The sequence below is a fragment of the Sminthopsis crassicaudata genome, chromosome 2, assembly GCF_048593235.1.
Source record: "Sminthopsis crassicaudata isolate SCR6 chromosome 2, ASM4859323v1, whole genome shotgun sequence".
NCBI classification, from domain to species: Eukaryota; Metazoa; Chordata; class Mammalia; order Dasyuromorphia; family Dasyuridae; genus Sminthopsis; species Sminthopsis crassicaudata.
Genome location: NC_133618.1, coordinates 552,028,093 through 552,042,923, shown reverse-complemented (window position 1 = coordinate 552,042,923; position 14,831 = coordinate 552,028,093). Strand labels below are relative to the sequence as shown.

Sequence of the window (14,831 nt, the reverse complement as noted above, 5' to 3'; positions counted from 1 at the left end):
TGTATTAAAAATAAATAAAATGGGAAAAAAGAAATAGATTTATTAAAATTCAAGAAGAGGTAATTAAGAGTTGCAAATCATTCAACTGACAAAGAAAATGTAAAAAAAATATGCTGACAACATTGTAATGCACCACTACTCTCTATGAAACTACATGACTGTCATTTCTCCAACAATAGAGATAATTTAAAAAACACCTATTATGTGCATAGTTAGGTATATGATTAATTCCCTGTTTTCAAGGAATTATGACCTAATTAAATAAAATTGACATAAAAAGTCAAACAGCATAAAGCAACAATATAAAAAAAAAATGTTAAGTGCCAGATGAGCAGTACAGACCATACATTTTATGGGCTAAGAGAATTGCTTAATTAATGTCATGATTATGTAATTCATAACTTACCCTTTTGTTAAAATATATTAGGAACAGACAATTATTTGTTAGTATAATTTTATAACTAATATCATGTGTATTTTTAAATTGTACAAGAATGAACCAAGCCAAAAAAGTTGGTGCCCTGAGATTCAGTAAATATATTATATGATATTGACAAGTTGAATTTACTTATCTGCAATGTGGCAGCATGAAAAAAAATTATAAACAACAAGAAAGAATAGTGATTATTTTTATGTTTTCCATCAGCTTTGCTTTTCTGCAGAAATCACCACAATCATTTCTACAGTTTATACTTAAAGTTTACACACCTCTTCCTTGAAAGTATATTTTCCATTGGATTTAAATAAAATAAGTATATCATGAAGAATCCCCAGGGAAAATAAGGAGATTTAGCATACATTTTGTTGACATTTAAATTATATAGTATATATATTTTTCATAACCATGTTTACTTCCTCTCATTCTCAAAACACTAAAGAAAGATTTGTTAATCTGAAAAGAATTCTACATTTTGAATTTTGATTTTGTGCAATGAAGCCTCTAAACCTCTTGATGAATGTTTATATTTACTACTAAGTTTTTCTCTTTCCTTGTTTTTCACCTATTAACACAATACTCTGCAATGATTTCAATAAAAAACATAATTATTGCAAATTACATTGGGAATACTGAAGATACAGAGGGAAATTAAAAATTATACTTTTGGGAATGGCCTCAGCATATACATTGCATATGAAGATTACCACTGTTTGTGAGGGAATAGTGGGGAAAAACTCCCATTTATTAAATGACAACTGTTTGCCAAATACTGTGGTATGTTCTAGTGATATAAACATACAAAAGACAATTCTTGGCCATAAGGAGTTTTTATTCTAGTTTGGAAAGAGAATACATATATGGAAACGGTGGCCAGGAAAGGGAGGGGTTTTTTTGTTTTGTTTTTGTTTTTGTTTTTATTTTTTGCCATTGATTAGAAATCTTGAAGGTAGTAAAATAATTCTTTATAAGAAGTAAAAACCAAATAATCTCATTGAGTAAAAGAGCCAGTCTGCAACTTAAGCCAGTACCCAAGTACAGATGAGAAAATAAAGGGGGTCAACTAAAAAAAAATAATTAGCCTAAGATTATCTATTTACATTCTTAAATAGATCATTGAGGTCAAATTTAAAAGCTACACGATAATTCAATTCTCTATCCTCACTTCTCTATAGTCAAAGAGAGAATGATAAATACTTGCAATTGGCCCAGCAGTGTTGTAGGAAATTTTATCAAGGTAATAAGAGCAAGAAACAGAGATAAAGTTGAAGTTCAATTCAGTTCTAAGGCTTAATTCTTACATAATTCTTCTATCATTTAACCAGGTTTTATCATCAAATTTTTTTTAACTGCTTAATGACATTTGGCATTATGGTGAGCACTCTACCAAAAGAAATACATGGAGGTAATCCCTTTATCCTCGGAGTTTACAATCAATACCACAGACATAATCTAATGTTTCAAAAAATTTAGCATTTTATTTACTTTTTAAAGTTTATATTTAAAGCTAATTAAAATTTTAAATTCAGTTAAATTTTAGTTTCTTTAGTTTGGTTATTATAAAAATAATATCCTTTATGACTGAGTATTCAATAAATGTATGCCTTAAAAATATTCCCAGAGTATACACTCTCATGAAATTGGAAGTTACTAAGATACATTGTTGATTCCCAGTACAAAACTAGTTCCAAATTATTGTTGTAATTTTATAACTCACCCACAGTGTCACATGGTTCATCTTTGTGTACACAGAAGTCTGTCCTAGAAAATAAATGCAGCAAAGTCAGATTTATGCAGCTCCTCCAATGATACAATAGAATCATATAAGCATGCCGTCCCTACTAATTAACCATCATTGTCTACCATAGTTGGGACGTTGTGATACAAATAGTAACCATAAGTTTTAGTGATAGTAAAAATTATAAAACTTATGTAAAATAATATTTTCAACAGGTAGCATAATAATTCTCTCATATACATATTGTTACCTTAATTTTTCATTATTAAATTTCATTTTTAATTTATAGAATAAAGCAAACATTTTTATAAGTGCAATAAAGATTATGGCAAATTTGCTATTTCTTTCAAATTATGTATTGTACAAATTATCATGTAAATTTATTTTTTCCTCTCACCTCACCCTAGAGCTGGCTACTATTAGGCGTATATCTATGCAAACACATGAGATTGTGTGGGGATATCTATCTATTTATCTATCTATCTATCTATCTGTCTATCTACACACACACACACACACACACACATATATATATATATATATATATATATATAATTATTCTATACATGTTTCTATTTATATCAGTTTTCTCTGAATGGAGATAGCATTTTTCTTCATATGTTTCTTATAGTTATTTGGGGTCTTCATAATATTAAAAATCACTTATTTCTTCAAAGTCATTCTTGAAACAATATTTCTGTTGCTGTATACAATGTTCTCTTGGTTCTGCTCATTTTAGTCTTATTTTGTGCAGTCTTATTTTTATGTTTTTCTGTGAGCTCAAACTTTCTTTAAGCACAATAATATTCTATTACAATAACATGCCACAACTTGATCTGCTATTCCCCAATTTTTAGGCATCAATTGTGTTTTATTGCTGCCCATATCATGTTGTGTACACTAAACTGCAAAGTCCTTAAAGACAAGTCTACTTGCATCTTACTCCACACTATGAACTCCTTGATCTATGATACTGGTCCAGTGGTTGTTCTACATATAAGACACTCCATCTCTCTGTTCCAGGAATATTATCTGGCTCCAGTTCCAGTACCCGGAATATTCTCTTTTCTCTACTATCTACTTACCTCCCTGTTTTCCTTTTTGTCTTAATTAAAATTCCATCTTTTGCTGGAAGTATTTTTTGATTATTTTAATTCTAGTGTCTTTCCTTTTTTAATTATTTTCTATTTATCCTGTGCATATCTTGTTATCCTGTATATATTTATCTATATGTTGTTTCCTGTATTGGATTGTGAAGTCCTTGAGGGCAGAGACTGTCTTTGACTTCTTTTTGTATCCCCTGAATTTAGCACAGTGCCTGGCATAAAGGAGGAACTTAATACATGTTTATTGACTAATTGAAAGACTATTTAAGTGAAAAACATTGCTAGGCACTCAGGATATAAAGATCAGAGCTTATATTGGCCTTTTAGGATATACCTTTAAGTAAATCTAACATAATTTGGTATGTATATGAGTAGATTGAACATTGTAATGTGATTAATTAGGAAAAATCCTTAAGGAAGTGAGGGTCACCTGACCAACCCTTAAAGGGAGCTGGCCATTCTAAGAGTTAGAAGTTAGAAGGGGGATACTCTGTGTAGAGGTATAAAGTAAGATAGAATGTGGTATAAAAGGAACCCCAAGTAAGCCAGTTTAAATCAAATATGGATTGAATGAGGGAGAATAACAGAAATTCAACCTGGAAGGATGAGAAAGAGCTGGATGGTGAAAGGATTTCACTTATCTTTTTGGGCTGTATTTTCCTCAATTATGAAATGAGTAAACCATAGCTGTAATAATAGTAATTATTGTGGCTATTCTTTATATAGTTCTTTAAGGTTTGCAAAGAATTATATAATACTAATTCATTTTATCTTCACAACAGCCCTGAGAGAGGAGTATGCTATTATTATTCCCAGTTTACAGATGAAAAAACTGAGACAGAGCTGAAGTGTTCCCAAGACCAAATAGCCATAAGTGTTTCTAACTCCAGGTCTATCTGCCGAGTCACCTAGATGATTAGTGAAGTTCCTTCTAGCTCAATGGCATGCCTGGAAGTTTATTTTTCCCTTAAGTTAGAAGGTAGCCACTAAAGGAGTGATGTGATCAGATATAAGCCTCAAAGATATCATTCATAGTCATGGCATGCTGTGTAAATGAGATCATTCCCCAAAGTACAATTCTGAAAGTCCTCAATGAAGATAGACCTGAGATTATAGCCTCAGGATAGAAGTTGTGGCCCAGCTGGAGAAGGAAAGGATTAAAGGCCTGGAGATCAGCTGGGAAGGTGTAGTCACTCAAATGAGAAGAATAAGAATCTAAACTAGAATATAGGTTATCTGTCTGAACAATTAAAAAGGCCTGTCTGATACTCTTCCCTTCTTTTCATCCTTCATATCCAATTATTTGTCAAACTTTCTAATTTCTACCCTTCTCAAGTCTATTCTTTCCTCTCTTCCCTCCATCCCTCCCATCTGCCACACTCCTTACCCACTTGCTCCCACTCACCTCATCCAGCTTTTTTAATCATTCAGATAGATAATCTATATTCTTCCCAGCTGAGACTTGAAACGAGGAGTATGTTTGCACATCATTTATAAATGCTGGGAAGTGTTGAATTACCCAAGATTAATTAGGATTTTTCAATTTTGACTATGTAATATTTTGTGCCTCAGTTTACCCATTTGTAAATTAAATTCAAACAATTATCTAATGTCTACTCTGTATTTACATAGCAACTAGAAAAGTCCTCTGCACAAACTTTATTAATCAGTCAAGAAGGGTATGAAGACTGGAAAGTTGTGTGTGATAGGAGAGAAGTTAGTTTATGAGAAAGCCAAACAGAGAATTTTGTGCTTTCTTCTGGAGGCAATAAAATTCAGTAAATGAATAAAGTATAAGTATTCAGCTCATATCTCTCTTAGTCCATTATACTTTGAGATTTTAATGTATATGTTGCTATCCCCTTTAATCAGGGATTCTTAAATTTGTGACTGTGGGTGTGTGTGTCATGGAATCCTTTGAGTAATATGATAAAGGCAGAATGCTTCTCAGAATATATTTTTATGTGCATAAAACAAAATGTTATATATTAATAAAATATTCAGATGATCATATCACTTCTTCCCCTGCCTCTATTGCTCTTAAAAATGTTTTTTGCTCCTGACTTTCCTCATATGGCTGTATCTTTAATAAAAAATGATACCCACTTTAGTGGATAGAGTGTTGGGTCTAAAGTCAAGAAGCCCTGAGTTCAAATCCAACTTGAAATACTTATTAACTGTGTGATCGACCCTGAGCACAGGAATAGAAAGAAAATCAATTAAATTTATATGTGATTGTTAAAATAGTTTTTTAAAAAAAAAGTATTAAGAACTTCTGCCTTAATTAAATTTACTTTCTAGTTCATCTGTCTCAACTCTACTAAGATGAACAGAGATGTTCATACTTGTTCATGTTCATGTACTCAAATATTCTCCTTCCACAATCCCTAACCTCCTGTGTTTAATTCCTCCTAAACTTAATTTCCAGTGTAAAACCCAGTCATTCTATCTCTTCCCTTGTTTTTCTAGGCCATCAGATTTTATACCACCCTCACTTTTCTCTTTTTGAAAGCCCAACTTTATAGGTGGCCAGTTCTACTTTACTGTTATCCTTCAATTTCTTCTTGATCTTGTCCTTGTCCTCTTTCTCTTTTAATACCCCAAAACTAGATCAGTGTGATGGATGGTGTTCAACAAATCAGAAATCAACAAAGCATTCCTCACTGGCCTCTTAGAATGTCTAACATCCATCAAAGCTCAGCTGAAATGCTACTTCCTTCTAGAGGTTCTACCTGCTGTCTCAATTGTCAGCACTTTCTGACCCAAATCTTTGTATTCATTTTGTAAATATATTGTATTTATTTATATGTGGAGATAATATAGTTCACTAGAAAGATACCATTAGCTCCTTAAGGCTAGATTTCATCTTTGTATCCTGTCATCTAACAGTATCTGGTATATATGGTTGTCAGTTGCTTAACAGATACCTATTAAGAGACTGATGAAAGTTTGAGTTACTTTTTTCCGTGGCAAAGTTTAAAGTCTCATACCAAAGGAATGAAAACTCTTAACAATTAAGTATCACACGCCTGCATGTTGATGAGGATTAAAAAAAAAATGTTCTTCTTAGCCACTTAGCCATCCGTGTAGGTGATGTATTCTTTCTATATAGATTTAAGGCTGCTCATAATGTTATGTAATACTTCCATTTTGGAGAAGCAACAAAGACAAGTAGAGGGAAAAATATTAAACACTGGAGGCTGCCAATATAATTGAAACCCCAAATAAAGACAGGAAGCAGAAATAGATGGCACTATAACTGGAAGTGGAGGAGGAGTAACAGGATCCTTTAATATTGAAGAAATCTTAATGACAACCATCTGTAAACTAGAGTAGATGAAGAGGAAAGAGTTTGTGTTTTGGGACCTAAAGGCAGAGAGTAGAAGAGGAGGAAAAGGAAGGAGCACTAATAAGAAAAAAAAACAAGAACTGAAACAGCTATAATTTCCTAATACTCCATTTCATTCCAGGCTAGCTTTGCTTTTCAAATATTAAAAAAAAATTAAAAATTACCTGATATTTGCTGAAGATAGGATTGGCACAAAAATCCATTCCAGAGCTAGAGTTTATTTAAGGGTTTATTATATTACATCAGCCAACACAACCAAAAGCTACTTTCATCCTGACAAGAGATAACTAAACTATTGGAAAGTGGCAAGATGCCATCCTTAAGAAAATCCATCTCAAAGAGACTGAGTGACTAATGAATAAAGCACTATAGTATTTTTGCTTCTTTCTTATGTTCTGCAGTTCCATGATAAAGGAAATCTGGTGGTCTAAAATATGTAATTCAACACTCCAGGACATTATGGGATACATTATTATACCCCAGCAAAGCAGACGGGATTATCTCTTTCCTCATAGAAAGCAAGCTGTTGTAATCAAATAAGAAAAGAGAATTATTTTATTAATTTGGCCTGAGGCCCCTGGTGCTTTGACTAAATACAGTTGCAAAAGAAATAATAGTTAGGAACAGTATTCTTTATCCTAATATATTAAAGTAGGAAGGTATTAATTATTTTTTGTTCTCAGAAAATGGGACACAATTTTTTTTCCCTGTAATGCTTGTTGTTAATCATTTCAATCACATCTGTGACTCCAATTTTGTTGACAAAGATACTGGAGCAATTTAACACTTCCTTCTTCAGCTTATTTTACAGATGAGGTAACTGAGGCAAAGAAGTTTAAGTGAGTTGCCGAGGTCACACAACTAGTAAGTATCTGAGAGCAAGCCAGATTCCAGGTGCAGCAATCTATCCACTGTTGCCACTAATCCTCCAAAAAGTTTACTTTTCAAAACAAAACAAAACACTCCCAAAACAAAAAGAAAAATTTGGATTCCTCTGTTCATTTCTCATGTGAAACTCTGGGAAATTTACCAAATAGCCAACTTTCTCATTCTGTATTCATTCATACCAATAGCTTGAAGAAGCCTGTGTCTCTTCACCAATTTTTGGAAACCTGATAGGACTAACCATGTTTCCTAAGAGAGCTATGTTAGGTACTCTCTCACCACTCACAAATAATGATCATTATCATCATAATAGCTTTAAGATTTGTCAAATACTTTTATATATCATCTCAACTTAGATAATAGAAATCTATTCTGCATTGAAGAACCAAATAAATGCATAATTATATAATGTGTGTGTGTGTGTGCAATTTATTGAGTAGCATCTGGAATTAAATCAGGTGCTGAAATAGAGCAAAAAACAAATAAATATATTAAGAAAATCACACCACAGGACAAGTTGTCTTTTTCATTTTCCTTACAAGAATTTTCCCCGTCACTTCTATTATTTTATTATTATGGCATTGGATATAAATGAAGGAATTGGTGGGAATAAGCCTATTTCCTACTTTGTGGGGAATGGTTGTTGGACAAGAGGTAAGAATAATCCAACCAGACAGGCTAGAGAGAGGGATTGAAAAAGGTCCTGACTCTCCTTTACAGTTGCAGCTCTCCTGCAACATTCCCAAAGAGTCAGCCCCTGGAGGGGCGGTTTCTGGTCTTCTACACAGCTGTAACTTATGCAAGCCCAGCTCCTGCTTTTTCTGGCTCACTTCCTTTGACTGGACATGATGTCATTTTCATATCCTCTGTTGATGGTCCATCTGTCAAGGCTGGTGAGCATCCAGGATTATATAGTCAAGTTCAGGATTATATAGTTGGCTAGTAAAAGGATTCAGGACCCTCAAGGCAAGAATTCACTCTAAACACTGTCTGCTTTGTGGAGCATACAACTAAATACTTGAGTAAATATAAGATTACCCTGGAAAAATTCAATCACTTTTAAAGAACAGAAATAGTCTCATGCCCAATTTTTCACAAAATGGTATGGTCTTTATGCTTATCATCAGTACCTGAGCAGCTACTTTCTAATAGTTGTTAAATAATCATCTTATTGCTTATGGGGAACTCCCAATACATATTTAAGTCACTAAATCTTACCACATTTACAATGCTGTCATAACTAGCATTTATATAAAATAATAGGGTTTATAAAGCACTTTATCAATATTTCAATATATCCTCATAACTACCTGGGTTATGTGGCATATTATTTAGACAATCAGGTCTGGAGTCAGAAAGACCCATGTTCAAATCTGTTTTAGACCTTTATATCTGTATAACTCTGGTCCAGTCATTTACTCTGTCACCTCATCTGTAAAATGGGCATACTAATAACATCTATTGTCCAGGGTTATTGTGTGAATCAAATGAGAAAATAATTGGGAGGCACTTAGCACAGTGCCTAGCACATAATAAGTGCTATATAAATGCTACCTAATATTTTTTTAAGATAGATATGTTAAGTGATTTGGCAGAATCCCAAAGTTAGTAAATATCTAAGGCTGAATTTAAATTTCTAACTCCAGGTTCAGTGTTCTTTTTACTGGACTACATTGGTGCCTTTAGCGTGATGCTTGGCAAAGACTCATAGGTGGAGCTGTATATACATGATTTTATCCCAATCTTTTCTCCTGACCCTTTCCAAAAAAAAAAAAAGGCACATTAAAAAAGATCTTAATTTATGTAACTATGCTTATTTCCTGGCACATAATAAGCAGTTAATAAATGTTTGCTGAATGAATAAAATCAAAGAAGGAAAACTAATGTATAAGGAGATACAGGAAAGACGAGACAGAAATTAAGAATTTTCCCAAAAGTATTAGAACAGTCACCACAAAGATGAAGAAAAAGCCTACCCTTTCCCTTACAGCTGAAGAAACTCTGGTTTTTCCAGACGTTGGTGTTCCCTCCATTTACCATAAAATACTCTTTAGTCTCTTCTTTAATGAATATCAACACAAAGCACCACAGTGTTTTAAAATGACCTTACCCCATATGCTTCAATTAGAAGGAGGCATTTTTAGACAAAATATTACCAATGTGTAAAGGAAACTATTTTAAAAAAACCTAAACCAATGCCTGAAGATGATTTCATGTCTGATGAGAACTCTTGAACAGGGCTGAGCTTTGTTAGCTCTTGTTCTGGTGACAGTGCTTCTTGAATATTCCCAATAAGTTCATTCACAATAATTTTGTCATCTCAGTAGAGAAAGGGAACATTATTAAGGAGAAAATAGCATAAGATAGGCCTAAAAGGTAATGAGATTATTTTAAAAACAAATGTATCAAAATATATAAAATCCAAAGAAGTATTGTCAAAGTAGTTATCTTGGGAGTCTATATATACTTCACAGACACTATTGTTGCTTAGATATATTTTTTTGGAATTTGACTTTTGAAAATGTAAAGTTAGTATGACACACAAGAAAAGTCACTTTATTGCAAGTTACTATATATATTTTAACTGAGGCAATTGGAGTTAAGTGACTTGCCCAGGGTCACGCATCTAGGAAGTCTTAAGTGTCTAAGGTCAAATTTGAACTCAAGTCCTCCTGACTTCAGAGCTGGTAAGCTATCCACTGCGCCACCTAGCTGCCCCCTAAGTCCCTGTATTTTTTAAATAAAAATAATCATATCAAGTTGATCCCTCATCTTTTTCACCACTTGGCTCTCAATTTCTTTTTGTTTTCAAAAGTCAAACACAATCTTAAAAGAAGAACGATTCATTAATAAAAAGGGAAATCTGCAAAATGAAATACTATAAAATCTGCAAAGGGAAGATCATTACTGGACAGAGGACTTAAGGAGAAATTCCCTCTCTGCCATAAGAATGGGAAGTGGCATTAGACTTGAGTTTTAGAGTATGTGGAAGGATGGAAGATCTTCTAACCACAAAGAACAGTGTGAATAAAGGCAGAGAGGCAAAAAGGTACTGTTTGCATCTCCAAGCACAAAAAAAGAGACTGATTTAACAGTAGAGTGGCTAAAAATGAATAAGGGACAGATTGTAAAAGAACTTGAAGGGTCTTTGAACTTGAAGGTTGCAAAAGCAGGATATTTTAGTTACCTACATATATGCATACATATATGTGTGTGTTTGTGTATATGTATATATGCCTCCTTGTGTATGTGTATATGTATGTATGCATGTGCATAAACTTATATACATATATACAAAATGATGTGTAATAAATCCATGTTTTTACAAAATAATGTATATGGATAAATACATATATAACATGTATGTATATATATATATATATATATATATTTCATATATATTTTTATATATCCATATATGCATATAATACATACACATATACATGTACTCAAATATTTTATATTTAACACATTATCTTGACTTGGTATTTGTTGATATATTTTGATTTAATATTTTATATAGTATACCTTTGTTACATTTATTATATAATATTATGTATACATATATGTCCCAAATCCAAACAACTAAATCTGACTACTTTTGCTTCTATAATCTTGAGACGAAAGGGTACATTTTGGCTCATGATATCTTATCTTTATAATCCCCTTTTTTCAATGTCTCCTTAACAAATTCAGTACAATTCAAGAAACATCGACTATGCACCTACTTAGTGTACAACACTGAGCTGGATACCAAATCAAGAAGAAAAAAGAAGATGTGCTTGATTTGAAAAAGAATATTCCAAAATCATAATTGTCTCCGAAATATTTAGGAGAATTTTTAAACTATAATCTATCATTTAAAAATGCTTAGCTTAGTCAAGTAGATAAATTCAATTAGGAGAAAAGTATTACCATAGTTTGCAAATGAATGATTTCAAGCATCAATGAAGTGAATCTCTTATAGATATCATAATTAATTATTGCTAATGATTTTTTAAAAGAGGCCTTTCTGCAACAGGTTTTGAAAATAAAAAAAGGAAAGGGATGCACAAAATACATCAATATTGCCTAAACCAATTTTCAAGAGACAATCTTTCCTTTCCATTTTTCTATAACTGAAGAATCTCTGAAACTAAGAAATTTATGGCCCAGTTCTATGTTCCAGATACATGGTAAAGTTCACTTAATCAAAAACAGCTTCTTCATTATATGAGTATACAAACAAGTTTAAGTAGTACCAAAATGGTAGGTGTAATATTGATCTGATGCCATCTATTTAAATCATTATTGCTTAAATTTACATAGCATTTCAAGAGAAGCATACACAGAAGCTATAGAAATCTTTTAAACCAGATAGTTCTGACCTATCTTTGCAAGATCTGAATTATCAAATAATCTTCTGGTATATGTCTCACATAAAACTGTAAATTTATGTTGGTACATCTTTAGGTATTGTGCCTAAGTCAACTGACAAGTAGCTTCACATTTGCCTCAAACCCTTATCAAACCTCATTTTGAACTATAAGGATGCAGTTCACACAAAACAAGAAAAGGGAATTTAAATGGGCGGCCACAGCACAACAGGAGATTGAGTGGCCCAGAAGTAATCTCTGTGGATACAGGACTTCCCTGTGGGTGGGATCCTGGCCATATTGAGATAGCTTCGTAATGGGTGACTCTCTCGCTGGTTGGCTGTGTGTGTGACCTCACAGGCCCTTTATAAGCCCACTGCAGACAGCAGTCGCTCTCTTTAACTTGGCTCCCTAGTCTGGGGTAGCCAAGCCAAGCTGATGGATAGCCAAGAGAGGTAAGGAGTTTGGTAGTGAACACGTGGGTCTTCAGACCAGGTGTTCACTAGGGAGCTAACAAATCAGGGGATTAAGTCAGGGCATTATGTGAGTAGGTATAATAAAGGCTTTTAAGATTACACGTGGCTGTTCTTGAGTGCGCTACTGGTTATTAAATTACTATTCAAGAAATCATGGCCAGAGACCTTTGAAGGCCTCAGAGTAGGCAAACCGGGTAGAGTTGACATTGCAAAGGTCAGTGGTCAAAGGTACTTTGTTGAGCCTATGACAGACTGGTAATAGTAACTGCCAGGAGGGCATGTTACATTGAACTACAAATTTTCTTTGAGAATTATAAAAACTCTAAAATACACAAAAATTAAAAATTTTAAATGTATACGAGTTTACTTCTTCATATCAACTAAATATAAATCTATACTACCTAGTTACAAAAACAGCAGCATCCACTGGAGGGATGTCATCCTTTCCACCAGGAACTTGGTTATTACCAAGATACTTTGCTCCTCCATATTCCTCATTTTGCCAGTGACAGAAACTCTCCAAGGATCTTTCTCCATGGTGTCCAATAAACAACTTAGCCTTAGGGAGAAAAAAAAAAGGTGGTAGAGGGGAGAGAATAATTAAATAAGAAAATGTTTAGGCAAATAAGAGTTCATTCAATGCATTCAGAGAAATAGCATTGGGTCATAGATTTAAAACTGCAATGGATTTAGAGGTCATTGAAACCAGTCCCTCATTTATAGATGAGGAACCTGGGATTCAAAGAGATTAAATAAATTGCTTAGGGTCACACACACACTTAGGGTCTTAAGTATTTGAAGCAAGATATGAATTCACAACTTCCTAACTCATGGTCTGGGTGGTCATGAGTAAGCTACAGAAAACTGAGATCCATTTTATATACTTTTTTGGTAGTTTCATGAATCACTATGGTCAAAAAAGATCAAGATATAGTAATCAATCTTCTCCTTATGGTAAACAACTAAATTACTAGGCCTAGAACTACATAAATGGGCTGCTGCCAGTCCAGTTGAGTAGGCTCTGTAGAACCTGAAGTCTACAAGTAGCTTTTGATAACAAAGGTCTTTTTTAAGCTAGTAAGAGAATCAGTGAAGGTTTTTTTTTTTTTTCCTGAAGGCATCCTCTTAAATACTTGAGTTTCACACACAGGTCATTTTTTTAAAAATTAGAAGCATTATGTAATATCCAAAGTGTCTATGAGAACTTACAGGGCGGTTTCGAAGAAGTACAAGCTTGGTGACTTGAATATTAACTTTAATTCCCAGGCTGTGGTGCTGAAACATGTTGTATACCTGTTAATAAATTGTAAAATATTATTTTTAATTGTAATGTCAAATAAGGATTAAATTAGTGAATCTGAAAAAGTTAGACTAAAATTTAATGTCCCCAAATATATTTATAAATTCAAAAGAGATGCAGACATTTAATAAAATATATAGTGTTAAAAATGAGAAAGCAGATCATTTTACTAAAAATCTAAATACTAATGTTGTGCCACCGTTCTCTTTTATTGTCCTGACTCAGTTTCCCTAATTGTCCTAACTAGGTTTCCCTAAATTGGTCCTGCCTCAGTTTCTTTAATTGTTCTGCCTCAAACCCCTTATTTGCAAACCCCCACTTCTGGTTCATGAAGACTGATATAACTCAGGGCTATTTGCTCTAAGGTTGTAAATTGTCAATGTGTAAACTCAAAAAGGGGGAATCTAGACTTTATGTCTGTAGTCAGCACTTTCTTAACTCCCAGCTTGTTAGAATTTATGGTACTACCCCCCAACCTATTGGAACTGGATTTATGGTTCCTGCCTGGAGATTCCTACTCACCAGAGTTTGGACTCCACCTTCCTGTCTTTGTTTAGCTTCTGTGTATAAATATGTCACTGAAAACTCACATTGGTTGCTGGATGCAGGCTGGATGCTGGTTGGATGCTGGATTCTTGGAGACAATAGTCTCATTCAGCCCTGGGACCAAACCATGGATCCATTTGATCCCAGTAAATCTCTCCCTTTCAAATAAATTATTAAAAAATGTCTAATCTCTATCTTGCCTCAGTTTCTCTGGTATTACACTAACACATTTTAGATTTCCAAATTACATGGAGAAGCTATATTTGATAAACTTTAAAGTATTTAAATATTTTTAAAAGTCAAGGAATAACATGAAGTACTAAATTAACAGAAAAGAATGGGAATTCAATTTTCAGTTAAATTCTAGCTAAATTAACCACAACCAAGGATGGTTCTTCAGAGTTCTTTATCATAAGACACTTAAAGTAATTGTTAATGATTTACCATTCAAGGAGATATTTTTTAAAGGACATAAGCTCTTCTAAGTAAAGAGCAGTATTTTATTTATGTTTTTTATCTTTGTAGGTATTGAAGTGATTTATACATACTAGACATACTAAATTGAACCAATCTACCTGGCCACAGCATCTAGTGAGAGAAATAAAAGGGCAAATGTTTAGTAACATATTCTAAATTATCC

The 14,831-nt window shown here is 33.2% G+C and overlaps 1 protein-coding gene across 1 annotated transcript in view; it reads right to left on the bottom strand.

Annotated features, from left to right (window-relative positions):
• The window catches only part of ADAMTS17 (ADAM metallopeptidase with thrombospondin type 1 motif 17), a 451,660-nt gene that overhangs the window by 343,070 nt on the left and 93,759 nt on the right, over nucleotides 1-14,831 (bottom strand). The window contains 3 exon segments of the mRNA XM_074295031.1: nucleotides 2,154-2,197; nucleotides 12,747-12,904; nucleotides 13,555-13,638. Coding sequence (XP_074151132.1) covers nucleotides 2,154-2,197; nucleotides 12,747-12,904; nucleotides 13,555-13,638 — 286 coding nt within the window.